This window comes from Falco naumanni, chromosome 4 (assembly GCF_017639655.2).
Source record: "Falco naumanni isolate bFalNau1 chromosome 4, bFalNau1.pat, whole genome shotgun sequence".
Lineage (NCBI taxonomy): Eukaryota > Metazoa > Chordata > Aves > Falconiformes > Falconidae > Falco > Falco naumanni.
In genome coordinates this window covers 81,641,981-81,668,324 of record NC_054057.1, presented here as the reverse complement: position 1 = coordinate 81,668,324, position 26,344 = coordinate 81,641,981, and the positions used below count along the sequence as shown (strand labels likewise).

The following is a 26,344-nucleotide window of genomic DNA, read 5'->3' as shown; positions in this document are numbered from 1 at the left end:
CCACTCAGTAATGATTATATGCATGAAGAAATTTTCTTGACATGTGTTCAGTAAGAGCATAATAAGGCATGCGAGCACTGTTCTCAGCATCAGACAAGCTTCCATGAGAAAGTAAGGCACACAAATGAAGTGTACAACTTTCAGTGTAATAAAACTCTCTAGTTTATAATAAGCAGATGTTGCAGATTTAGTGGTTTAGCATTTTGCCCTCCAAATGCTGTTGAGGCATGCTCTTAATGCACCCACCACCCATCTATTAAAAGCAACAACAATAAAACCTAGAAAGAGAATATTTTTTTCTGTTGTACTATATTTTGACATTAAGATTACAGATCTCACTTAGTATGGAAGCACTGCCATGCGGTAACTGCCCAGTGCTTTCAATCTCTTACTTCTTTAACTGAGAAGGCTTAAATTACTATGTATTCCCCATGATACTCCCTTCCTTTGATCCCATCTCTGCCTTGCAGACATATTGGTATGTTGCATTCCACATGAAATACCATCACACCAGAGCTTACTGCCCGACCGATGCCCAGTATTTCCAGTCAGGTGCATGAATATAGTCAACTACTGTGCCATTATCTGTGCAACAGGAACATTTCTTCCTAACCCATTTATTTAATGGTTGGCTCGTTTCCCCAAACATGAAAGCTTACTTCCCTCTGTGTATAATTTTCAGTCTAGTGATTTAGCCATGGATTTTTAATTGCACCTAATTAATACTTAAATCAACCTAGTTCTTTTAGTCTCAATAGAAGCATGTAGCCATGAATTCTATAGTTCAAATCTGCACTATATATAGCTGTTCCTTTTCACAAGGGTGAAGATTCAAAACAGTTATGACATTTTCTACGTAGATGTGAACCTTGTCTTCCTCCGTATTTGACACAGAGAAAGAAAAAGACTCTTAGTGCTCTGAAAACTGGAAAAGGACAATACAATTAAACAATTCAAAGGTATGAATCGGTACATTTTTATGGATCAATTTATCTACTCCTTTTAACAGGAGAACAAGAAAAGAAAAAAAGCATAAGAGACCATCTGGTCTTTTACTCCTATGCATCTCACTTGATATCGTTAGGTTGGAGAAAAGACATGCACATTTTCCATGTTGGTGGCTGCTCTGAAATGGGTTTTACAGTGACAAACACTAAGTGGGGATAATCAAAGTACCCTGGGAAGCAGCATCAAAAGGAGATAAAAGGCATTCACAAAAAACCCAACAAGCTGAATCTTAAATTTTGGCACAAGAAGAATAAGATTAAATGCAGAAACCATCTCCTAACTGGGAATAAATCTCTTGGAAGCACCTGTGAGAAGATTAGTGGTGGAATTCTAAGAAAGAGACAAGTATGGTCAAAAAAAAACCCAAAAAACCAAAAGGCAGGGGAAAACTATATGCTGTTGGAACACACACTTTTGAATTTACATTTATAGCAACAAGCACTAGATAGGAAATTTGACCTGGACAGCAGGGCTACATGGGTTTATTTTTCTAATTATTTAAGTTTTCTTATGTATTTTTATATAAGACCAAGGAACTTGAGAAGCTGCACACCCACAAGTAGCATGCATCTTATTTCAATCCTGGGGCATTTTTTCCCCTTAAGGCCCATATACCCCTTTTTGAAAAAAGATGACTTCTGACAGTATTCCAGGATTACTTCTCTCTACTATTGATCAGTGTGTGGCTGGCTTAGTTTACAAGCTCAATCTCACTGCAGAGTAATGTGGTTGAAAGTCAGATGCTGGTTGTGAAAGGGGAGGTGGAAGGGGTGCAATAGCTAGAAGGGGTAACTTAGTAAGGAAAAAAATTAAGGGAGGGAGACAACACTTCGTACTAAGAAAGACTAAACACCACAAGAAATTGCAGGGGAAAAAAATAAGAAAAAGGATAATCTCAGAAATGGATTGATTTTGTGGTCTACGTAGTTCAACTGATAGCAGGATCTTAAAGAAAAGCCTGATTTAGGAAATCAATTTTTCTGACATTGGCTGGACTGCTTGCATCCAGTAAGCAGAACACATTCTTCCAGTTTCTCAAAGCAATAAGATTTACAGCTTTAATTATGTGGATTTGTTTTTGTTATACATATGTTCTCTTCCTTGTGTAGAAATATGAACAGAAGATTTTGCCTTAGAACTGTAAAAATATTTGTATCACCCATCTATCCTGAGCTAAATTTATCTGACGTCTTCAACTACATCTGTTTTATTGATGTATTGTTGAAAGTGTTGAGAGTATCAACTGTTAGAAAAAAATGATACTAATTATTCCTCACAAAAAAAACATGAATAAAAAGCCATTTTACAAGCATTAAGTCAAGTAATCAAACACGAATACAGGTGTCACACGGAATAAATATACCTCAGTATTTGGTTGGAATTATGGTTGGATTATGCAGCAGGGGGAGGTAAGTGAAATTAACTTGAAGGGGCATGACCTGCACATTTTTTTTAAATTGAATTTGTTGCCCCAAGGCATTTATACTTTAATTCACTGTTTATGATCTTTAGAGACATTATCAATGCTTCATGGGGTTGGTACATAAACTAAACAGTATTTAAATAACTTTATTATTGGTCTTCATACCAATAATACAAGAATACGTTTATTTTAATATAGTAATCAAGTATAATGTTCACATGTTTTTAACATTCCTAAAAACCTGAGCTGGAGCCTTCAGTCATGGGCAATTTGCAGTGCCCTAAGGTAAGGTCAACCCTCAGAAGATGGACCCAGGACTATGAAGGACAGGGTCTTTATTCAGCGCACAATAGATTTAACAGATTAAACTTACATTTTTAACCACATTGCTTTCTTCATCCAAGCATGCTTGGTACAAAGTTCTAAGCAGTAGCTCCATGTGTTGTGTTATGTGATCCTCTGCATGTAGCAATAATGTATACAGAAGCTCAGATGCTTTTATTCTTGTGCTTTCAACCCAGTCTGTTATATCATGACAGAGACCTGGAAGAATTTTGTAGAGGTTTCTTGACACAAGTTCCCGACAACCTAGTCCTGGTCGAGTCACTAGAAGAAACCACACACGCATGAAAAAACTATCAAAGGAAAAGCCAATGCACATTAAACGTTAGAAAAGTTTAAAGGCTCCAAGGTAAGAGCGATAGGTGTCTGCTTCAGCATGGAACAAAACCATTCCAAACACTGCTGAGGAATTTACCTATGCAAGTTGCATTTCTTTAATACATATTGCAGAATTTGAACTCCACGCAGCACACTGAAAATGTATTTATTTATCTGTATCTATTACTGCATAGTGATTTAGATGACATGTTTTAAAAGTTTACAGAAGAGAAAGAGAACTTAAATGAATATAGGACATTACCCACTTTGGAAAACCCAGCTTAGTCATTTCCTTTTAATTTTTACAGCAACACGAATCCCATTAAAAAACCAATACTGAAACACACAGATAGAAGAAAGACTTTTGCATGCAAGCATTGTGGCATCACTTAATGAAATATAGTTTGGAGAGGGAAAGAAAGGTAGAAGTCACAAATAATACAGGGGACATGAACTGCAGTAAAACAGACAATGTCAATCATGCCCTCTAAAGGAAAAGGTAAAAAAACATGTCTAGCAAATGTACAAGTCCCAGGACACTTGATTTTTAAAGTGCTATGTAATAGATCAGGCCAACCAAACTGATAGTGTTTTAAAAATCACAGCTATTACATATCTTTTCTAAGGCCTTTTCAGGAAAAGCAGCTCACTGATATGCCTCTTCCATCTGTCTGATTTTTATATTAAATAACACATTTCACAACGGTATGGGGATTTTTTTTTCTTTAGATTGAATTTAATTGGTAAAGACTTCATGGAAAGTGGAGTTTGGTTATGTTTTGTTTTTAAACAAAATCCTGAAGTGTTACAAAAACATATTCCCTACTTCAATAAAGGATGAAGACTTCCAGAGAATTAATAAAGTAACTTTCCCAACAAATGCTTACTGTCCTTAGTAATCATCCAATTTACTTCTTAGTTCATTTACAAATAACTGATACTCAGAAGCAATTGATCAATATTGCAAGCAACTATCAAACCTCCACTTCTGTACTTTACACATAAAACTATAACAGTGTTTTCCAAAGAACTGCAATAAACTTTTTAAGTGTCTCTTTCTACGGCCACATTTTTTCCCTTACACTGTATCTACTTGTACAAACAAAATCGGATAAGTTGTTCTTTGAGAACCACTGTTTTATAATTGCCACTCACAATCTTCACACACTGTTTTAAGAAAGAGACATTATTCATTACGAGGTGTCAAAAAACATTGAATGTGCAAGTACATTTTTTTATTTCTGGTACAGTTCTGTAAATGCTCAGAAAGGAAATGGCTGAGCTGTCTCAGGATATTTTGCCGCATTGACCAATGTAACTACAAATGCTAAAAGGAAAATGGACTAAAGCGAATGGTCTGAAGAACACAAAAGGCTTACAACATGGCTGTGAAATACCTACAGCAGGAAAAAAAAAATTAAATTCAAGCATTGGGACAAGAATTGCTGCTGCTTATGTCAATGAAGGACCACACTTCGGATTATGAAAACTGATAGTGAATAGCAAAAGGTCAAATAAAGAAATCAACTTGAGACAGTAAATACAGACTGGCATCCTATTTGACCTGAGGCAGAATTTTGTTTAAAGAATTCGGACCATCCTTTATCAGCAGTTCCTTCATTTCAGATGTTCAAATGCAGGCACTTATCCCTGTAGCTACTCCTGTCAAGGACTTCCCTGCTATAAACTGTCTGCACCTGTATCCTAAGGCAATATTCTAACAGCAACTGCTGCTGCTCAGTGGAGAGCTATTCAGTTGGTTGGACGACACCAGGTATGAGGTCTAACTCTGTTCTTCCTCTGACCTGCAGTATCTGTCATCGTGAGATTAAAGCACAGTGGGGCTCGTATGTCAGGTCCATTAGCTTGACAGTTGGGACAAAGATAGCGTAGTAAAAGGTACTATAAACTCACAGTTGTAAAAAGATATTCCAGTACATTAAGTAAATCGCAAGAAAAGGCAATAAAGTGTTAAAATACGTCATTATCATATTAAAAAAAACCCCAACATCGAATGTTTGTGAAGGGGTAACAAGGGGAAGGACACACCCATTCATATACAGTCTGTGGTAGGTCACCACAAATTATTACTTAAAACTAAGGTATAGTAGTGTCTCTCATAAAGCTTTGTATCTGTGAGATTAAGCAGCCAGTCATCCTTTCCTCTCATTGTTCTTCTCCTCTACCACCTAAAGCCTGACCAATAATGAGACACACAGTTTAGAAGTAAAGATAAACAGCAGGAAACGGTATCTTAAAGTCACTGTTAACTTGGGACTCAAGTCCAAAATTATCAGGTCATTTCTTTAAATATATATAAACCTGAAGAATAATTTATTATATATTATACACGTGTGTATGTGTGTGCATGCACATGATACGTTCAAGCCTTAATTCCATCATTCTAGCAAGCAAGATGCGTAAAACGTCAATTGAATCCAGGGCTGGAATGTTGCCTGAATTTGTGAAGTGTATTTATTGTGCTTAGTAGATTATTTCCAGAAGTACATATAATTATGAAGTAATTGATAATGTCCCTTTCAAAAAAAGAACCCAAAACCAAAAAAACCCAGCAAACAGAACCATGCACACAAAAAACCCAACACCTAGAGAAAACTGAAGAACAGTATTAGCAATACAAATGTTAACAACTGTTTCAAGGACTAGTATATGAAGCCTTTTATGACCTTCACTATCTCATGATCATTGCAAAATAACTTAGACACTCAACTCCATCAGTTAAAAAATTCCCCGACTGCCAAAAAAAGAAATATGTTTCTGCCGTCACTAGTTGAAGTAAAACCATTCTTCACCATTTACAAACCCCTGAGGTAATATTATACATAAAATAAGGAGGAAAGAAAAAAAAAAAAAAAAGAAAAAGGAAAGGATAACAGATCAACTCGCCTGTCTTCAAAGCTAAACAGTTCTGTCAAACCAGTCACCATTATGAAGTGCTTCCCCTTCCATTCAAGCATTACTGAGTAAAACAACTTCGGGGGCGGGGGGTGGGGGGGGGGGTGGGGGAAGAAGTGTAATTTCAAAGAAGAAAGGACTCCGGAACCCACTGTCATGGAAAGGATTTTGCTGCTGGGTATTCTGTGATGTGATTGTCACGTAGGCACAAGTCAAGCATGAACCTGTGCTTTCACACCAGAAGTTATTTTTTTGTTAAATATGAGTTTAGAAATCAATAAATGACCCGTTTAAAGCCTCTCTCTCACCAACACCCATACGCATATTTTTAAACATTAACTTTAAGAACCTGAGACAGGAAACAAGCTTCAAGCTACTGCAAACCTAACATTCTAAAGCTACCTATAAAGCATATGGTACTTAAAAGCAATCTACACTTGCTGCATATCTTGGGAGTTTTGTGTATAATAAAGGAAATTATTGTTTCTGTTCCCATGTTCTTCATGTACACTCGCAGATTTTAGTTAGCATCCTAGTGTCTCAAAGAAGCCTGAAATAATTTCACTGCAAATTTTTCTTCCATGGCAATTCTGCAGATCATTAATTTTGTCTAGTTCTTGTTATTCAAGGACACAGCTCACAAATTCTTTCATCCTGCCTTTCTTTCTGGTTGTCTTTATGCCCGTTCTCCACCTGGCTGCTGGCTAATGTAGAACTTTCTAATGCTTCTGCACCACTGCTTTAATTTTTTTTGCAGCAGAGGCATTTTCATTTACTCTTTCTCCAAAAAGCATTTTCAGATTAATGGAAAAAATTAATATAGTTACTGAACAAATGTTTTTGAAATTTAATATAAGTAATTCAAATTGTTTATATACATACATTTTATGTATTCTATTTTGATATACACATGCTACCCCTATACATTAACTAATATTACATCTTGTAATGAGTATTACATATCCTGTTCTGCTGTCATTACCGCACTGCAGCTCTTGGGGATTATTCAGGAACTAAAAAACACTTTCAGTACACCACCTACCTCCTTTGGGATAATGAGATGGTGAAACACTAAAATCCATCTTATCCTTTAGATCTTCTTCATTCTCTTTCTCCCACTGCAAGCCTATCTTTTCCCAGTAAGTCCAAGCCAGTTTCCTAGACATAAAATAGAAGAGTTTTACACCATCATGCCCCAAAAAGGAAAACATTTTAAAATCAGACTTCCAGAAAACATGACTTCTTAAATTCAGCTGGAAGGATGGGAAGCATTCCTGCCCTTTAACCTAGGTGTATTAACTTGAGAGTTTATGATGCTTTTGTACTCAGTGGACAGAAGTCACCTCTTCCAAAGGATAATTCTGTCTCTGTCTACTCCCCCATCTTCATCTCTTTCATACTTACTTGGTTGTAGCTGTCCCGGTTTCGGCTGGGATAGTTTTCTTCTTAGTAGCTGATAGTGCTGTGTTTTGGATTTAGAATGTGAATAATGTTGATAACATACTGACGTTTCAGTTGTTGCTAAGTAGTGCTTACCCTAAACCAAGGACTTCTCAGTTTCCCATGCTCTGCCAGTGAGAAGGTACACAAGGAGCCAGGAAGGAGCAGAGCCAGGACAGCTGACCTGAACTAGCCAAAGGGATATAGGACGTCATGCGCAGTATATAAAATGCAGGGAGTTGGATGAGGGCTGCCTATTGCTGCTTGGGGACTGACTGGGCATGGGTTAGCAGGTGGTGAGCAACTGTATTGTGTGTCACTTGGTTTTGTTTTTTTGTTTTTTTCCCTTGGGTTTTATTCCTCTCTCTTTTGCACCCTTTTAGTTACATTTTTTTGTTGTTATTATCATTACAATAATATTTTACTTTATTTCAATTATTAAATTGTTCTTCTCTCAACCCATGAGTTTTACCTTTTTCCAATTCTCCTCCCCATCCTACCAGGCACAGAGCACAGGGAGCAAGTGGCTGCCTCATACTGAGTTTGCTGGCTGGGGTTAAACCACAACAGTAGCATGAAAGGGCAATACAGCAAAAAAGTTACTTAAGAAAATGCTATTGTTTGGGGTTGAAGAAAAATCAAACAAACAAGAGTGGGGTGGGTTTTTTTTTCCTCCAAGGAATATATCTGTGAGCATACAAACACTTGTACATACAACTACTACTTAGAGGGGGGGAAAAAAAAAGAGAAAAGGAAAAAAGGTGTTCTGCTTACCCATTTTCAGGAATTTCATCAGTAAAGCTACCAAGTAACAAAGGGATCAATTTGTGGAAATATGAGTATCTATCTCGTAGATGCAACAACCACTCTCCAATGACAGTTGTTACAGCATGTCGAACCTACATGGATACAAAAGGACTATTTTAAACATGTCAAGAAAATACCAGAAAAATTAAAAGATAGTATTTGATTTTGGCATGTAAGACTCTCAGAAGAAATTAGAACTCAGAATTTCCTCACTTGCAGCAAGCACCTTAAGTAACAGACAAGGTATCATGCTCCCTCTTGTGTTCTCACTCTGGCTTAGTTGAGTACTTGCTGCACAAAACCACATCTCCAAGAGGAAGACAAGATACAGACCTAACTCAGAAAACTCTATAAATTCTCACGGTTAAATCTCTCTGAAAATGTAAAAAGTGTCAATTTCTCTGGATTTTAAAGCTTTCCAAGCACATCTCCAGAAGACAGTTGTCTTTGATCACTATAACAAAAACCTAGAGTTAAATAATGTGACTATACCCATTCAAAAAAATATTTTAGTTATGATTAAGTTGCACATTTTAAAATTACTGCCTTAATAATACCCTGTTCGTTAAGCATCTGAAAAGGCCGTAGAATGAAGTCCCAGAGACATTTTACAGAAGAATTTAAGATAGAATTGAAGACATGCATTAAAACAAAAAGGTGCCTACAAACTTCAACAGCCTGCAGGATTAGACAGTGGCTGAATAGGTTACCAGCCTTGGTTTTCAATAGCTTACAGTTGACAAAGCCTATACATGGCATATTTACATATCTGAATTGAATGAATGAAAGCTGAAAATTAGAGGGTGGGGTGGTGAGAGAGGGAGGGAAATATGAAAAAAACCCACCCTAAAATATTTGAAATAAATCCAGGGAGGAAAAAAAGGAAAAAAAAAAAAAAAAAGCATACCTTGGGAATCTCATCAAGTAACCTCTGGGCCAGATGAGACACAACATCATCCACAGACTTCCCATTTCCAAACTGTATCACTGCTCCAGTAGCCTGAATTACATCCACACGAACTCTGTAGTGCTGATGCGAAATTGTTTGCATTAACGGTTTTATGAGAGATTCTGATTGCATATGGAAGTGCTCTGTTAGGGCAGAGAGACAGAAACTTCAAATGTACCTTTCTCTACATGGGTGACACATCTTGAGCAACGTGATTTCTGTAACACTGTGAGCAGCAGTCCGACTAACACCACTGTATTTAGGTAGCAGGCAGATTGAACCTTATGCCATATTAGAGCTGAGCACTAGCCCACATGCACTCCTGCCACTATTACCCACATGTTCTAAGTGCTCAGCATCCCTGGCATGGTTCAACAAATCATCCAAGGCCTGCAAAGTACACCTGTGAGGATGTGTGCAACTTCTCTCGTGGTTGTACCCCTGTACACTCCTCCCGGTCCCCGCCGCGGCCCTGTCCCCCCAGCAGCCTGCAGGCCCACAGCAGCCCAAGGCTCCCCTGCCCTGCCTGGCCCCAGGGCCCCACCTGGCACGGCCTGGGCGCAGGCCACGGCACACCTGCAGCTCTCACGCCTGACCTCGGCATAGTGGTCGAGGAGGGTGGCCTGGAGGATGCGGATCACATCGGTGAGGTAGGGGCCCACGGAGGCCCCGCAGCGCTGCAGCAGGACCCCCAGGAGCTGGACGAGGCCGAGGCGCAGCTCCTCGCTGGGCTCAGAGCCCTGCGGCGGGCAGAGGCGCTGGGCCAGGGCCGGCAGGAGGACGGGCAGCGCCTCGCCCGGCCGGTCGCCGTGGCTGAGCCCGTGCCGGAGGAGCTGGAGGGCGAGCTCCCGGCACCGCTCCGCCGCGTCCCCCACCACGCAGCGCGCCAGCGGCCGCACCAGCTGCGCCCCGAAAACCTCCTGCACCGCGGCCCCCGAGAGCGGCCGCCCCTGCAGCTCGGCCCGGATGGCCTCCAGCGCCCGCAGGCGCGCCGCCCGGCCGCAGTCAGGCTCCTGCAGGCAGCTCAGGGGCCGAGTCAGGGCCTGCGCCACCTCAGCCGCCTCAGCCGCAGCCGCCATGCTTCACCGTCGCCACGGAAATACGGCGGCGTTGCTAAAGACGCGTGAGGCTTTTACGACGGCGGGCGGAGCGCTTTGCGGCGCGGCCGAGCCGGTGCCGCGCTTTGCCGTCCGGCGCGCGGCGGGGGACAGCCCCGCTCCACCGCCCTGAGGGGACAGCCCGCGCCCCGCAGCGAAGCACCGAGGAGGCAGGGCGGTAGTTTCAGCAGGTACGGTAGCTACCGCCAGCAGAGGGACCCGTTATTCGTATCACCCGGCGACAAAACATGCAAACGTGAGAGAAAGCCCCGGGAGGCCGTAGGTAGTGGAAGGCCTGAGGGGAGAGGCCAGGCCAGCCGGGCGGCCCCCCCCAGGGCGGCACAGCTGCTGCGGACCGGGCTGGCACCGCCTGGAGGCTTCCACGGGTCACATGCTGCTTGCATCACTTCGGGTTTTACTCCACAGGAGTCAATACTGCAGTGGCAGTAAGTCACTGGTTTCTGTAACGGCATTATACAATTTTTAGCACTCATTTGTATTGGTTAATATGTATTTATAGTGTGTTCATGTTGTATTTATGTGCACTTTACACAACACAACATTTTGCGTGCCATTCTGGTGACCTTGCAATCAGCACACATCAAGCCAAAAGGGCCGTCAGGGTCTTTTTCCTGACTAATTGTACTTAATTTAAAGTGCAATAAACTACAGAACTAATCCAAATTACCCTTTTAAAATACCCTTGTGTTTAGCAGCAAGGACTTTTATTCTCTTGTTACACTCTTCCTAGCTTGACTGTGAACCTTTGGGGTCCTTAATTCACCTTCTATTCTGTGGGAACCATGTGTGTGGATTCCCTGGGAACAGAGGAAATAGGAACGTGCGCTGGAGCATTCCTGATGGTGCGCTGGCACCTGGCCCGGCAAATGCGCTGGCCCGTAGCCGAGTCCCAGCTACAGCCACGCTCCTCAGGGGCCTTGCAGAGAGGTGCTGCTGGGTGCGATGGCTTTGCTCTAAGTACCCAAGTGATGAAGCTGGTGAGCCCGAGTTGCCCGAGTGGTCGGATGCAATGGGCCTGGTGGCTCATGGGCCACGTTCCTGCCTTGGCTCTGCAGCCCCTCCATCATGGCCAGGCTGGCTTCTGTGGCCGGGCCACCTCTCACAGCCGGCCCATCCTCTGTGCCCCGGCCACCTCTCACGGCCAGCCCATCCTTTGGCCCGGCCACCTCACGGGCAGCCTGTCCTTTGTGACCCTGGCTGTTGGCCTTCACGGCCAGGCTGTCCTTCCTGGCAGGCCACCTCTCCTGCCCCCGCTGCCCTTTGTGGCGAGGCACACACCGCGTGGCCAGGCCGTTCTCGGCGTGGGGCAGCCGTGCCGTGCCGTGCCGTGCCATGCCGTGCGGCTCCGTGCCGCCTCTCCCTCGGAGGCGGCGGGGAGGCCGCGCCCGCCGGTGACTGACGGCGGCGGGACTTCCTGCGGGCGAGCGGCGGCGGGGCCGGAGCCTTCGTGCGGGAGCGGGGGGAGGCTCCCCCCGGCGCCCCGCGGTCCCGGCCGAGCGGCGAGGGGAGGAGGCGGCGGCGGCTGCAGTGCGGATACCGGCGGGGGAGCCCCTTCCTCCGCCTCCACCGCCGGGGAAGGAGAGAGGAGCCGCCGCCGCTCAGCCGGCTCCAGCCACACAGGTATTTACCGGCGCCCTGCGTCCCCCGGCGGCCCCGCGCTCCCTCCGGCGCTCCCCGGCAGCGCTGGCCGGGGGCAGGGAAGGGCCGATCCGCCAGCCCGGGCCCGGGGGATGCGCTGCCTCGGGCCCCGGGGGACGCCCGGCCGGGCCCGGGGACGCCTCCTCGGCTCTCCCCCGCCTCCCAGGGCCTGCCCCGCTGCCCTTCGCCCCGCTCAGCCTCTGCCGCCTCCGGGGTTCCGGTGTCCCGGCAGGGGCGGCTGGGAGGCCGGTGTAAAAGCTGCCCTCGCTGTTGTTGGTTTGTAATGGGGCGGTCGTATGCTCGCCTGGGGAAATAAAGAGGGGTTGGGGGTTGTTTCCCTCCCCGGTTACCAAACTGCCCCCTCCTCTCCATCCCCGGGACCGGGAAGGGTGGTTTGCAGTGAAAGGGGGAGATGTTGGCATTTTCCTAAATCCTGCTTTTGTGGGAAACAGGGTTTCTAGTGGCGGCAGGGGGGTAGGGGAAGTCCCCGAGAGAATAGAAAAGCAAAGCTTTATGCCGTCATTTAATAGCTGTCTTTGAAACTCATGGCCTTGTGTGATTAATTGCACCGTTTTTTCCAAAGGTTGACCGCCATCTAGCAGTTAAAATGCCCTTTTTATACTTACTTGTATGTTGGTCGTACAACAATGACACATTTCAGCATTTCCATGTACAACCCCAGAACATTAAAATGTTCAGAATTTATAGCTCTTGAATAGGCAACAGGCAACGTTAAAACGTCTTTCCTCTTCAGATCTCTCTGACAAAGGATTTGGGAACTGTCTTTTGTCTTGCACCATTTTCTTACCTAGGTCTGTTTTCTGTTTACAAGCTTGAAGATGGCTGCTGCTTCTTCCTGCAATGTGGAAGAAGATGAGAGCCTGAAGGGGTGTGAACTCTATGTTCAGAAGCACAACATCCAACAGATTTTAAAAGAGTGCATTGTAAACCTTTGCATAGCAAAGCCAGACCGACCCATGAAGTTCCTCAGAGAACACTTTGAAAAATTAGAAAAGGTCAGTAATTTTCAGGTGACTTACAATTTTCCGTTTTTAAACTAAAAAGGACTATTTAAAAAGTTTCACATATTTTGGTACATTTTTCCTTTTCAATTTTAAATTATCAGGCTACTGTTAAAAAACAGGCTGTTAGAAGAAAAAAACCCAACCATTTGTTTGCTGACATCTACTGTAATATTGGCTAGCTATTGTATAGAATTTTTTGTGCATAACACCAAGATTAAAATTTCTTTGTCAAACTGCACTTGTTAAAAATAACCCAAAGAATTATGAGCATACATTGCGTTATGATGCATGGTATCCTTAAATTTTTTATTCTATGTGAAAAACGAAAGCAAAAGATGCTGTTCCCTGTTTATTCCAGTGTCAGGTGATATGGTTTTCCCTTCCCCTAAAAGTGAACAAAATGGGGGAACCAGCAAGTTCTCAAGATCATTGAACCGTTTGCTGTTTAATGTACTGCTGTCGCCTGTCTGCATTGCTTATTCCAGGATCCTCCAACTAGAAATGCACTTAGACTTCATACGCTGTGACTGCCTTCAAAAGCAGCATAGAGGGGGAAATATTTTAGAACGTTCCCAGACAAATTCTTACTAAAGCCTTTGGGTATCTTTTGGAGGAAGAGCATGTTATGTGAGCACAACTTTTCTCTGGGGTTGGGAGGGATTCCTCCAGAAAGTCCTCAGTCTACCAGAGACTTTATTTACGTACTTAGTTTTAGAAGAGGATTATTTGATTTTTTTAAAGGAAACGTCTAAATTTTGTAGTCTTAAGATGTAAGTTTTATGTAGTTTTTTCCTTCTAGAGGCAGAATTCTGTAAGGAGATAGCGAGAACAATAATAACTAGTGAATAAATCATAGACCTGATATATTACAGGTGATACAAGCATTTTAAACGTCTCGTCCACTTTTCAGATAAAGTTTTGTAAAAGTGAGTATATGCTAAATTTGTATAGCTTTAAAAAAATGCAAACATTGCATTCTGTTGGAAGCCCAAAAAAAAGCTCTGGAACATCAGAGAAGGGTAGGAAATAAAAGATTGGGTTTTGATTGTAATGCTTACTATTAAAAAAAATAATCTTAGTTCTGCATATTCTAAACTTCTGAGAGCCAAGACCCATTTCAAGAGAATAAAATCTGTTGAATTTCCTTTATTGTGTTATGAACTGTTATCCATCTGGATGTATGCAATTCTGGACTTCTTGGCAAGAAGGAGGAACGATGGTTTTGCAAAAAATATTAAAATACGCTGTAGTATTTTGGAATGTTCTCCATAGCTAGTGGAATTACTTGAGTTGTACTGGAGGAGTTTGGCTTTCTTGATCTAAACACGGTACACAGAATTGAGACAGGAAGGCAGTTCCTACCATTGAGTAATGATATATTCTTCCATGTAATCTACTGTTACTCCCCAAAGAACAGCAGATACAAGAATTTTGTAGCAGGATATCAAACAGGATGCAAATGCAGAAGCTGATGGATATTGCTTGTCTCAAAACAAAAGATGGTTTAGGAAGGCATTGAATTCAGTGAATGTTATGCTTAGCATGGAAGGAAAAAAATCTTGCCACTGACTCTCTAGAGCAGCCTTGGAGCTAAGCCTGCTGAATCTAAAGGCTTTAGGATGCTTCTGGAGATTTCCAGCACTGTAATTCTTGTTCCTGTAGCAATTTAACTTCCTTTCTCAACCACCTCTGAGGACTTTCTTGAGATGAGTTGCACTGTGCTGTAGGATAGTATTTTGACTTGGTTGGTTGCATAATAACAGTTGAATGAAGGCTTGTAATGATAGAGAAATCATTTCAATAAGTTTTATTGTGTTTTTAGAAGACACTTGTCATACATAGGTACTTTGAAGAATCCTAATGGAATTCTGAATGTAGCAATTGCCCATTAGAATTTTATATGTGAATGAGCAATACACTGATGTGTCACATTTGCTATTAGCTCCTTTAATTTTGGTGCTGGGTGGGGAGAGGAGTGAAAATCTTTGGGTTTAAACACGATTGCCTAAACAAAGTCATGCATTTTGCCACCAAAGTGTGGTATTTTGGGATTATTCTTCAAACTCAATAAAATAGACAACATGTTCCACTGAAGAGAGTGGTAAAATAACAGTTTTTCTGTCAAAAAATCATGTGGGCATTTTAGAGAGATGAAGTGTGGGATATTTTTTATGTGGTTAAAAAGAGCTTATGGAAAACACGTAGAGCTTGATCCATATCATTGTACTGGAGCTACCTCAGAAGTGAATACAAGAAAAAAATTGTTTCATTTTGCTAATTCTTAGCCACATTTCATAAAATCAACGCAGTAAAGCAAGATTTTTTTTATCATATGCAAGATCAGACCAGATCATAAATGCTTTTCACCTTACTTCTGATGACATCAGAGTTAGGCCCATTGCCTTCAGCCTACATCTGTACTGCTAAATGAAAAAAGGCCAGGGACTCACCCCTGACCATATGACACTAACTGCCCCCAAATATAATTCTTAGGTCTAACGCGTCTAGGAGCAGGTTTGTTTTGGCAGGAATCAGTATGAGCAGCTCAGAGCAGAGCCAGGGAATGAGCTAATAGTTGAGGGATGTGGACTGTCTTGGGTTAGTATTCAGGTCCATAGCTGGGCCATTTTTTATTTCAAAGTATAGACATGGCCTGAGAGGGCTGTAAAGTGAGAAAATGAATAAATACTTACAAATAAAGTGCTAGAGGTTGAGGTTTGATGTTTGATTCTGCAGTCATCGTTTTCAGCTGGAGAAGTGCCAAGGTTAGATAGAAACGCCTTATGCCTTTTGAAGTTTGAAGCTTATTTGTATCAAGTACAGTATTAAAAAACATAACTCTGAAAATAATTGTACAAGAACTTTAATAGATATTTTTTCTGTTCACTTAATTCTGGCAGGACCTGCTTGTCTTAAGATGCCAATAATTGCTGGGAATCAGCCTAAGTTTTTATGTTCTAAAGTTTGCAAGTCGGTTTTCATATGCTGTGACCTACAAACTTCAAGATTATATCCTCTGATCACGTTAACAGTTACTTTGTAAAAAGCTCTAACATTCCGTTGAGCACAGAAAAGAGTGGAAAACAGTTTAGATACCTGAGATTTTAAAAATTATGTAACATTTTCTTTTGAATAATTTGTTTTCTATTTCCCTGTGACTCTATAGGACCTCTTGTTGGTGGATGGGATGAGGAAAACCTTTCCTTTAGGGGTATTAATTGACTTTCTTAGGGTGGAGGAATAGATGTTAGCTAATAAAATGTGGCATTATTATAACAGCTATAGTTAGGTCCTGTTTACTTGAGAACTAAAAAAGGCATAGCCGAAGAAACAGGGAACCTGTCTTTTATCTCTGGTTCTTACCATATGTAAAAAAGTTAATTACTAAGGAATTACAGGCAAAGCCTTGTATTTTCAGCTACACCAAGACTGCAAAACTTTTGTTAGCATCAGGCTGTTTAGTGCTGTGATTATATGATCAGAGGTGGAGTTGTCTTGCCAGGCTTAAGCTAGACTGTTGTTCAGCAGAAAAAAATTATAATAAAGAGTAGAACTAATTAAGAAAATGGCACAGAAGAAGGGGAAGCAGCAGGAACCTGCAGAATATATTTAGGCATTACCAAGTACTTTGCTGAAGTCATTTTGCATGTAGTGTATTTCAGAGCAATGGCTTTGCTGGCTGAACCAGGTGTTTTTTGTTGATGCCTTTTGGACCTGACCTCTCTTCTGGTCCCTGCTATTGCCTTGTGCACATACAGGAAATACTGTCTTGCACGTAGTGAACTTACTCTCTTGAGTTGCTGTGGATTGGCAGTAGTTTTATGGATCCAGACTGATGCTGCGTGTCTTAAGGTACCATACAGAAAGAGAGTTTTAGAAAAATCTGGATTCTGCCATCTGTAATTAAATAAAGCAGAATGAGATTATCTGCGTAGCTCCACCTACTGATATTAGACAGTATTGCCTACAGACCTGCTCAGAAACGTCATGGCATGTCAGAGGTTTGCTGTAAACTAGCAATAAAAAGAAAGCATGTAGTAAACTACAAATTCATTACCGTTACTAAAATACAGTTTATTTTTTTATAATAAAAAGGTTTAAAACCAAAGGTATTTGAGCATCAAAATTTGAACACCATGCTTTTCTTTTGCAATGGTAGTCTCTTGCAGTATTTACATTTTCTCACAGCAAGAAATTTTTCAATCACTTCCACCAGAACCTGTGCAAAACAATGAAATTCATTCGTATAAATACAAGTGAGTATAACTCATTCCTTTAAGATAAGCTGGGGAGAGGTTATGGATTTGAAGGAAAATCCTACGGAGGAAAAACTATTGAAAAAATGCATTAACTAAGCAGTTTGATAAAGACTAGTAAGACAAATACTTTTGTATCTTTCAAAGCTTGCAAAGCAATTTGGCAGTATCTGCTTGGTGGTCAGAAATGTTGCTAAAGCATGTGGGAACATACCTGAGCTACCCGAGACACTGATAGCAATGCAGTGGTGGGAGCACTGGGTGTCCTTGCTCTGTGACTGTGGTTCTGAGTAGGCTTGGGTGGCCTCTGCTCCTGCCATTCCTCTGATATCAGTACCAGAGAGAGCTGGATGAAAGTCTGCTCAGGTCAGACCTCTGTGGTTGCTGTAGTTGGCCACAGGCAGTGTTATTAGAGGTGACAGTTTTCTTGGAACAGGTAAAGGAAAAACTGCGTGAATTTATAGGACACTTCAGCAAACTTCCCTTAAAACAGGAGGTTTAGGAAGGGTGGAGGATGAAGGGGATAAGAGCAGAAAGAGAAAAAAAGTTTTTTCCTAAAATAAATATGATTATAAATGAAGCCATGCTCTTACGAGCTTATGCAGAACATGTTAGAGGATTGCTGAGCTCCCTGTTTACTTTGTGTGTCTACAGGTGTGAGTAGCTTTCCCAGTCTCAAAGTCAAAAACTCATGAAAATGGAGTGCAGTGGTGGAATGAGAAGGGAAGTCTGTCTGGATGTGCTCTTTGTTTCGCATCTCCAGCTATCATGTTTTACATTCATCAGGATACTTAATCCATGTTAATCTTTAAGCATCTAAGTGGCTTTAAGGAAACAGGTTCATACTTAGCTTTAAACACATGAATGAAATACCTTGCCAAATTTGTGTAAAGTTAAAAATGGTGCTGGGTCAGGCACTGTTTGACAGCAGGTTTCACTAAATCACAACAGACTTTGGAAAAGAAAATTCTTGATACTAATGGGCCTATTCAGCTAGAAGCAGGTACATACACATATTTGTCCACAGCTGCCTGCAGCCTTTTATAGGCTCCCAAAGAGATGTAGAGGCTCTCAAGCCTTATTTTACCAATCAGTTTTTGAAGAAAGAGTTTGCCCGGGCTTAAATCCTGTCTGTTGGAGTCTGTGGCTGCAGAACTGGCTGAGTACCTACCCTCCTGCTTGTCTGCAGCTCAGCAAATCCTTCGCTAATCTTTTTTGAGAGGCTGGTTAGATTATGTAGCAACTCTGCTTGGGCAAGGTAAAACTCCAGATTCAGGGATTGTGAGCGTTTTGAGGCTGTACTCCTGCAATTCCTTCTGTTTTACAGTTGTCAGAACTTTGGGCATGGCACTCTTGACAGCTACCGACCCTTCCCATTGCATCCAATTGCTTAGTGAAGGTGAGGCAGTAGCTTTTCTGGAAGGCACTAAATTATGTTCAAAGTTATTTCCTTTTATTTTCTTTCAGTTGTAGGGTGTGACTCGAGGAGCAGAGATTGTTAAGCTTTTTCTGTCTTCCCACAATAATTATTTTAAAATGAGGGGCATGCCAAATAGGAATGATAACAAGGAGAAAGACTATATAAAAAATTATACTAGTCAAACCAGATTTCCAATATGAGGATGAATTTTGATTTTGCTCTTTTTATGCAGTTAGTTTTCAAGTTATTCCTCATTATTATTCTCCTAAATGCAGAAAAAGATGACTTCTTATTTGAAATACATTTTTAATGCTGCATGAATTCATTTTAATTAGGCACATAGGATGGGGGTGGAGACTGTCCAACTGGACACCAGGAACACTGGGTGGAGAACTGCAGTTTTCATAGCAGATTTAAGGTTATTTGAAATTCGACTTTGTTTCTATTAAGAAAAGGACCTTAGATTTTGAAATGCTGGAGGCAGGGGAATTAATTGCTTTCTGGTGTGCTCTGCTGAGGTCTGCACCTCTGTGTTTGCCTGCTTGGCAGCCTGTGTTGGAGCTGTACCCTGACAGCTTTGTAAGCTCAAGCTGTTGTTCTGCAACTCCTGGGAGCTCAGCCTGCCAGCTCCATCACCCCTGGGCAAGACACTGGGGAACTGAGAAAGTGAGCTATGGGAAACTGGAAATAAAAACATGTCCATAATTATTTTAGCTTGGATTTATTGGCAAATTGTGAAGGAAAAAACCCACAACAACAAAACCAAACCAAACACTTAATGAGTTGTGAGTGTTCCACTGAAGGGTTAAGGGGGACACATGGATTCTTGCCTGAGCATGCAATTCATGTTGCTATCTAGCCTTAATACCCCTGTACCAATGAAAGTACTCACAGCAGATGGAAGTTGTTTTGGGTTTCAAAAATGAAATGCATGTGGGGGGGAGGAAGATGAAAGGGAAAAAAAAAAGATGAGTGTATATATTTAAGGTGGGTAGCCCAGCACACATATTTTCATGTGTATTAACATCAGAGAGAATAAACTGAGTAAAATTTTATTGAGAAGTATAAAATATAGAAGTTTTTTAGACAATTTCCACTCTGAAATAATTGAAGGAACACAAGATTTTGAATAACCAACCTTGCTGTTAACATCACATGTGATCTAAAGGGCATCAGTATGCTTCTAAATGTGAAGGGGGCCTACACAACAGAAGTATTTTAAGGAGCAAAATGGCATAGCAGCATTTATGATTCCCTCTTTGTCAATAACCTCAGTTATCAGCTATCTCTGGCTATGCTCTGATGGTCTACTGCTGCGTCTTACATCTAAACCTCACTGAGACTAGTGTTTTTTTCTTGAATTAAGGATCTGCTGTGTTAGAAGGCTGGAATAAGAAATTAATAAGCAGCTTTAGCATTGCATATCTAGTGATTAGAAATTTCGGAGTGACAGGTGTTCTGCTTGTTGCTGAAACATATGGCATAATATTTAGCATTTTAGTTGAAATTATATTTATCTAGTAGAAATAGAGCTTTTCTGTGGGCATGTTTCTTCCTATGCAAGGTGTACTTGCATATATTGTTATTTGGCTGGATTTTAAAAATCAGAAATGTTGGCTACAGTTGTCTTGGATTATATAAGCTTTTAAGTATCAAAAACATGGTCTGTGTTTTGTAACATAACCTCTGTTTACCGTGAGGTGTATGTAAGAAAGTAGGGAAGAGGTAGTGGTGGGTTGAGACACAGCAAGACACTGGAGGGGAAGACAAGAAGTGTTAACATGTTGCAGGAGATAAAAGCATGCCAGTGAAGGGGCTCAAGGAGGCGAGTGGTGCAGGCTGAGCAGTGGAAGAGCAGGTAGATTTTGGCAAGGGAATTTTGCCTAGATTGGAAGTTGGGAATGAACTGAGGTGCAGAGAGGCCACTGAGGATGCAGTAGTATTAATGAAAGCAGTGGATTACTATGGGGTGGATAAATACGTTAGTAGGAGGGGTGGATTTTAAAGATATTTATCTTAGTGATGCTGTAGAAGAAAAGGTGGCATTTCACATCAGGAAGGCAGTGGAACAATAGTTGGGATTGTGTGAGAAGTCTCCGATTACAAGGCTGAGTGATTGTAAAGATAGAGTTGTCCATCGTGGCAAAGACAAGACTGGAAAGGACATTAAGCCCTCCCAGATTTCTCCCGCTTTCAGTGATGGCACTGGTCAGTCCTGTGCTTCCGACAAAGCAAAGTGCTTTGCCTTTGGCCTTTATTAGTTGCTATAAATCATCATGTCAGCCTACAGGAGCAATGGGGTGGTGTTAGAAGCCTTCCTGTATTGAGACCGTCTCCTCTGGGTCAATTCCAGTTCAAAGGGAGGTTAGTTATATGTGCATGAACTAACTATCCTGCACATTTTCTCTGGATAAATATAAAGCAGATTCTAGGTCTGTCAGTCAGAAAACTTTATGAGTCTGCTTGAGCTAAAAAAAAAAAGAAGAAAAATTAGTTCATTTAGAGTGTACTTTGTGTTGTTGCTTTTGAATGCAATGAATAAATTGTAGGAGGCAGAGCAGAGATAGCGAGCAGTGATACCAAACAGCTGACTTGTTTTTAAAAGTCTCCTTGGGATGTTGATGTAAAACTGCACAGTGATTTGGAACCTCCTTAGGTGTTCTTCTTCCTTCAGTTGAAACATCTGAGTTCCCAGGTGGTGACAAAGCCTGAAAGGAGAGACTGGGAGAGGAACTACTGGAGGGGAATTTCTGTTTGGAAATGCTCTGGCTGTTAGAGGAGAAAGCTTCTGGGTCAGGAAGCATGAGTACTCTTCAGCAAGCAGTCTGAAAGGAAAGGTAAACTTAAAAACTGTCTCGGCATTGTGGCCGCTTCACTTGTGATGTTTAAACCATTAAAAAACTTGTGGGAACTTTAATCTGGAAAGGCAATGACCCCATACACTGAGGACAGCATGCTAAATTCCTGTGTTTAATACCTCAGCCTCTTATAGCACAAATACCTTAGCTAAAGGTGGACATTCTAAAGATAATTGGTTCATGGCAGTTGTATTTATTAGTTGTTCTTTTAATTTGAGGCAATGATGGTATATTTTCTTTCCTTTCCAGTTTATTGTCATCAAAGTCAGTAATGGTATTCCAGTTTCACTGTCCGTCTCCCCCAGAAATCCCAGAAAAGACTTTTGTTCACAACTTCATCTAGGTTTTTGGTCACTTACAACATGGTTTGAATAGAAGTAGGATTAGATTATGTACATATGAAATAGAGTGTTATTGTCACATGGCAGTCAGTGTTGGTTTGTAGATTTTGGATGTGTTCATATAGCATTGTATTGGACTGTGGCAGTGATGCTGGAGGCTTCAGTCGGTGGTGCTCGTGTGGTCCCTTACTGTCAGTTAAGACTCCCTAAATTATGTGCAGTGTCCACTGGAGCTGGTAGATGTGACACAGGACAGCATGACACTTGTGTCCTACTCAGCTGGCAGCTGAAAGCCAAGCAAGGTCACCTGAAATGGCACTGGACTATGGATAACTGGATCAGACCCTACATGTCCTACAAGTCTGGAGCATCTCCACTGAAGCCAGTGCAGATACTGGTGTGAAGGGAGGAAGAAGATGCTCCCTGCGGCGTGCTCAAAGGCAATGACACTGTTTTGCAGTGTGTTTTCTCATTTTAAGGTGGGCATAACTGGGCAATATGATCATAAATCATCTGCGCTGTCTGAATAGCGAGTGCGATTGCTTGTTGTCATGACAACAAAAGATGGTGAAGTGTTTACATGAAAGTGAGTTCTGCACAAGCATTCACATCAAGCTGTGTCTGATGATCAGTGCTTGAAGAACTATTCTGCAGAGAGTCCATTCCTCCTTTAAAATATTTGCTATATTTGTGCAGTTTTACCTCAGGATATATGGAAGACAGCTTTTTGAAAGCTTAACCCAGGACAGAACATAGGCTTTTATTTTCAAAAGGCACTCTTTAACTCAGTAATGGAAATACTACCTAGACTACAAATAGCAGCATATGGAAAAGCCAGCCCGTCAACTATCTGCTGTTTATATAAAAGGAGTTTGTCGTGAAGAGACTTCCTTTTAAAATTAATCATATAGTAACTCACTTTTATAATCCTTTAATATCTTTTTTACTTTAAAAGGTATTTGGGTTTAAGAGCATGCTTTGTGATATTAATTTTATCTCACTGAGCTTTCTTTCATATATAAATCTGTGCTGGGGCAGAGGAGATATTTATTCATTCCTTGGAAGTGCCTTTTATACAATGTGTACTGAAAAAGATGTGTGTATTTGATATTCAGATGGGGCAAGCCACTTCTCTATCAGTAAATATGCTATGTAAAAAAAAAAAGTCTAAGTGCTGCATACCATGAAATAGTTACCTGATTGCCCTCTTGTTGTACTCACCTTTTAGTATACTTTCAGCTGCTTGCTGTCCAGAAAGGTCTTCATGACCTTTCTGTTACACTTATGAAGAAGGTGCATTTGGTTGTGTTCATTTAATACGAACAGCATTTTAACACTATCAAAGAGATACATAAGCTGCAGTAGCCAGTAATATTATTTGAAATTCTTGCAGGTTTGGTTTTGATGACTAGATATTATATTTAATATCACACATATTTGTATTTTAATTATTTGTGTTTCTACAAGTGCGTAATCGTAGTCAAGGAAGCTAGAGACAGAGAGGAGTAGGGAAGAAGTTGATGAGAATGTTTAGATAGGACTTGCAGTTCTTACATGATAGGAAAATCTAGCAGAGTCAGTTTTTACGTAGACAGTGCTGCTATTTGAAATTTGAATTGGAAATGAAAAAGTTTCAGTAGAGATTTAATGTATCTGAGATCAGGGGTTTTCCCTTTTGTTTTGGTTACAGCACCTAGCTCAACTGTGCAATGGCCCAGGAGTTACAGTGTTGTAATCCCAATTTAAAAAACCCTACTGATCTTAGAAAGAACTTGGCACTTTCTGAGGCAGGTCAGAACCTTGAGAAGTCAGATCTTTAGCCAGCCTTTATCTCTGTGCTTGTCTCTTAAATATTTCAGTAGTCCCTTAATCAAAACAAGAATGTGTGACTTCTTTCTTTGAATTATGCAGCATGCAAAATACTATTTAGTTATTTATTTCAGGAAGCAATAATGCATCAAAGATTGGTGTCAAAGGCTCCTTAGGTTAATGTGAGGAGCAGCATCAGTGATAATGAGGAAAAAAACTGGAATGACACCACAAAAGACAAGTGGCATGACTGCGTTTGTAAGACATTTGTAAACATCAGTGGCAAAACATATATTACTCATCTGTTTTTCTTGCAAGCTTAGAAATTGTGAATTTGTGCCAGTTTTCTGTACTGCTCTTTTCCTGGTGCCATACCTGATGAGTTCACTATAACTCATTTCCTCTGACAAAGAGACCAACTGGCTGTGTTGGTAATCTGCCACGTCTAGTGCTGGTGCTCCCAGATCCTCCTTCCTGCGCTGACTCCTTGCATTAGCTCTGATTAGGAAGTCTTATTGGAAATCAACTGTGTAAGACAGAGACCAGGTTTTGGCATCCCTGTCAAAGGAACACTGCTTTTATGGGGTGTGCAGGGACCTCAGCATTGCTACGGTTTTTTTCAGGTAGCCTGCAATGCTGCTAATCTGAATTGTCTCAAAAATACCAGAGTTGTTTAGAGAGTCACTGGATGATAGTTGGCTATGTGTAGGTTGATCAACCTAATCCTGAGACTATATCAGGGTGTGGGTTATGCAATTATGGCAATGTAATAGATCTCCACAAATAAAATTACTGGACTGTTGCTGCACAAGATGACTTTACCCCCTTACACTGCTCCTGTTTCTCTTGTACATGCCCGTCATTTTCCCGTATCAGACAAGCCAAGGAAGGACATGCGGTCCACCCTATCTCCGGTTTTTCTCCACATTAGGCAGGCTCAGTGAAAACTAGAAGGAACCAGCTAAGGCGGCACTGAAGAAGCACCAAAAACAGTGTAGTCTTTTGTGAGCAGGATGCCAGGCTGAGGTGGTACCAGGGCATGAGCAGGCGCCTGGGAACGAGCAGACAGGCCCCAGTTCTTTAGCTGATAGACATGGATGATCCAAAGGAAGTTTTACTCCTGTGTGCTTTCCCTTGAACCCCAGGAAGCTGAAGGATGGGACACGGAGCTCCAGGAAAATGTTATAGTTATGGGTAATCTTGTTTCTCTTGATTCTTTAGAAGTCAAATAATTCAGTGTATGTATTGACAGTCTTGCAACTCAGATATCCTTTCTTGAAGGTCTTCTATACTGTTTCCTGCTCTTGTTACTCTCTCTTCAGAGATTCCCCTTTGTATTTTATTCTCCATTCCATGAGAGTGAAATTTGGAGATTAACCTCCCTATTGGCCAGCTGGTGCTAGGCCAGCCATCGTTCTTCATAGTCCTCTGGAGCCTACCTTGGATCTTATTTGCTTGGCAGTAGTCCCGTTGATTGTAAATGTTTATATGGCAGAAATTCTGGAGTAGGGAGCATGTTTGTTCTTTCTGGTGACAGTAAGACTGCAGAGCAGAGCAAGATGAAGAAACCTATCTAATACATTGATGTGTGACTTCTGATGTGTTCTCTGTACAAGAGACAAAGATATGTACAAGCCAACTGAGAAAATAACAGCTGTGATGTTGGAAAGTAAGCAAAAGAGGCTTGTTCTTTCGCTTTCTCAGCCAGGAGTAGCTGCAAAGATATTTCTGCAGTTTATAATACGTTGGTTACCGTCAGTGTAAGGAAGAGGTGAACAGGTCAAGTACTGGAGTGATGATACCTGTACACACATTGTAGTTAGTGTCAGTCCTTCATGCTCACATTAAATTTTTAATTTTCTTTCAGCAGTACACATGTGTAAGTTGACAGTTTCCCAAAGGTAGAAGTGAAGGGGTTCCTGGTAGTTATAAAAGTCATAAAAGAGTGAATTGAGTATATCCAGCAAGTTAGCTACATGAATAAGGTATGTTTCATTGTCTTTTTTTTGCCTTGCAGGAAGAATGCAAACAAATACTGGCTCGGCAGAAGTCCAGTTCCCAGTCTGATTCTCATGATGATGAGATTTCCCCTCCTCCTCCCAACCCAGTGGTAAAAGCCCGACGCAGGAGAGGGGGGGTCAGTGCAGAAGTGTACACTGAGGAAGATGCTGTTTCTTATGTCAGAAAGGTAATGTGTTACTGTCTATCTGATTCTGAGATGTACAGGACGATCAAGTGACTCATATTTTGCTCATAATTTGGACTCACGGGGCAGCCTGTAGGATGGTGTCCTCATGCCCGCATATGCTTGACTTGACCATCTTCACCAAGTTCTTTTGCTGCCTCCTTGACCAAGTACTTTCGCCATCAATGTGGCTTCAGCATTCTCTATTTGTTCCTTTTGGAGTTGTGCTGCTAATCTGTTTTCCCCTCTAACAGGGTCGGTAATTCTCAGCCATTTTCTTGATATTCACAGACTCTGGCAGCTTCTGAGTTTTGTCAGAACCTCACAGTTTTGGGAAGCAGCCTTTTCTATTGCTGCATTTCCTTCTTTTTTTTTTTTTTTTTTTTTTCCCCAAAAAAGGTACTTCTAGCTCAAGTTTTCTTCTAATCTAGGCCATTTAGATTCCCTAGACCATTCAGGCACATGGTTCCCATGTTGATTGGTGCCACCTA

The 26,344-nt window shown here is 41.4% G+C and overlaps 2 protein-coding genes across 6 annotated transcripts in view; one reads left to right on the top strand and one right to left on the bottom strand.

Annotated features, from left to right (window-relative positions):
- Positions 1-10,298, bottom strand: part of DNAAF5 (dynein axonemal assembly factor 5) — a 31,226-nt gene extending 20,928 nt beyond the window's left edge. The window contains exons 1-5 of one of the 2 annotated variants that reach the window (XM_040591926.1): positions 9,748-10,298; positions 9,162-9,346; positions 8,222-8,346; positions 7,050-7,165; positions 2,805-3,037 (exon numbers count right to left, since the gene is read on the bottom strand). In XM_040591926.1, the coding sequence (XP_040447860.1) occupies positions 2,805-3,037; positions 7,050-7,165; positions 8,222-8,346; positions 9,162-9,346; positions 9,748-10,282 (1,194 nt within the window). In that variant the 5' untranslated portion in view covers positions 10,283-10,298. The remainder of the gene's footprint in view (positions 1-2,804; positions 3,038-7,049; positions 7,166-8,221; positions 8,347-9,161; positions 9,347-9,747) is intronic. The other variant, XM_040591927.1, reaches the window with a different exon arrangement.
- Positions 10,299-10,368: 70 nt separating this feature from the next.
- Positions 10,369-26,344, top strand: part of PRKAR1B (protein kinase cAMP-dependent type I regulatory subunit beta) — a 100,796-nt gene continuing 84,820 nt past the window's right edge. The window contains exons 1-3 of one of the 4 annotated variants that reach the window (XM_040590949.1): positions 10,369-10,491; positions 12,792-12,975; positions 25,686-25,856. In XM_040590949.1, the coding sequence (XP_040446883.1) occupies positions 12,799-12,975; positions 25,686-25,856 (348 nt within the window). In that variant the 5' untranslated portion in view covers positions 10,369-10,491; positions 12,792-12,798. Of the gene's footprint in view, positions 10,492-11,727; positions 11,942-12,143; positions 12,236-12,771; positions 12,976-25,685; positions 25,857-26,344 lie in introns of those variants that run through there. The other 3 variants (XM_040590947.1, XM_040590948.1, XM_040590945.1) reach the window with 3 other exon arrangements.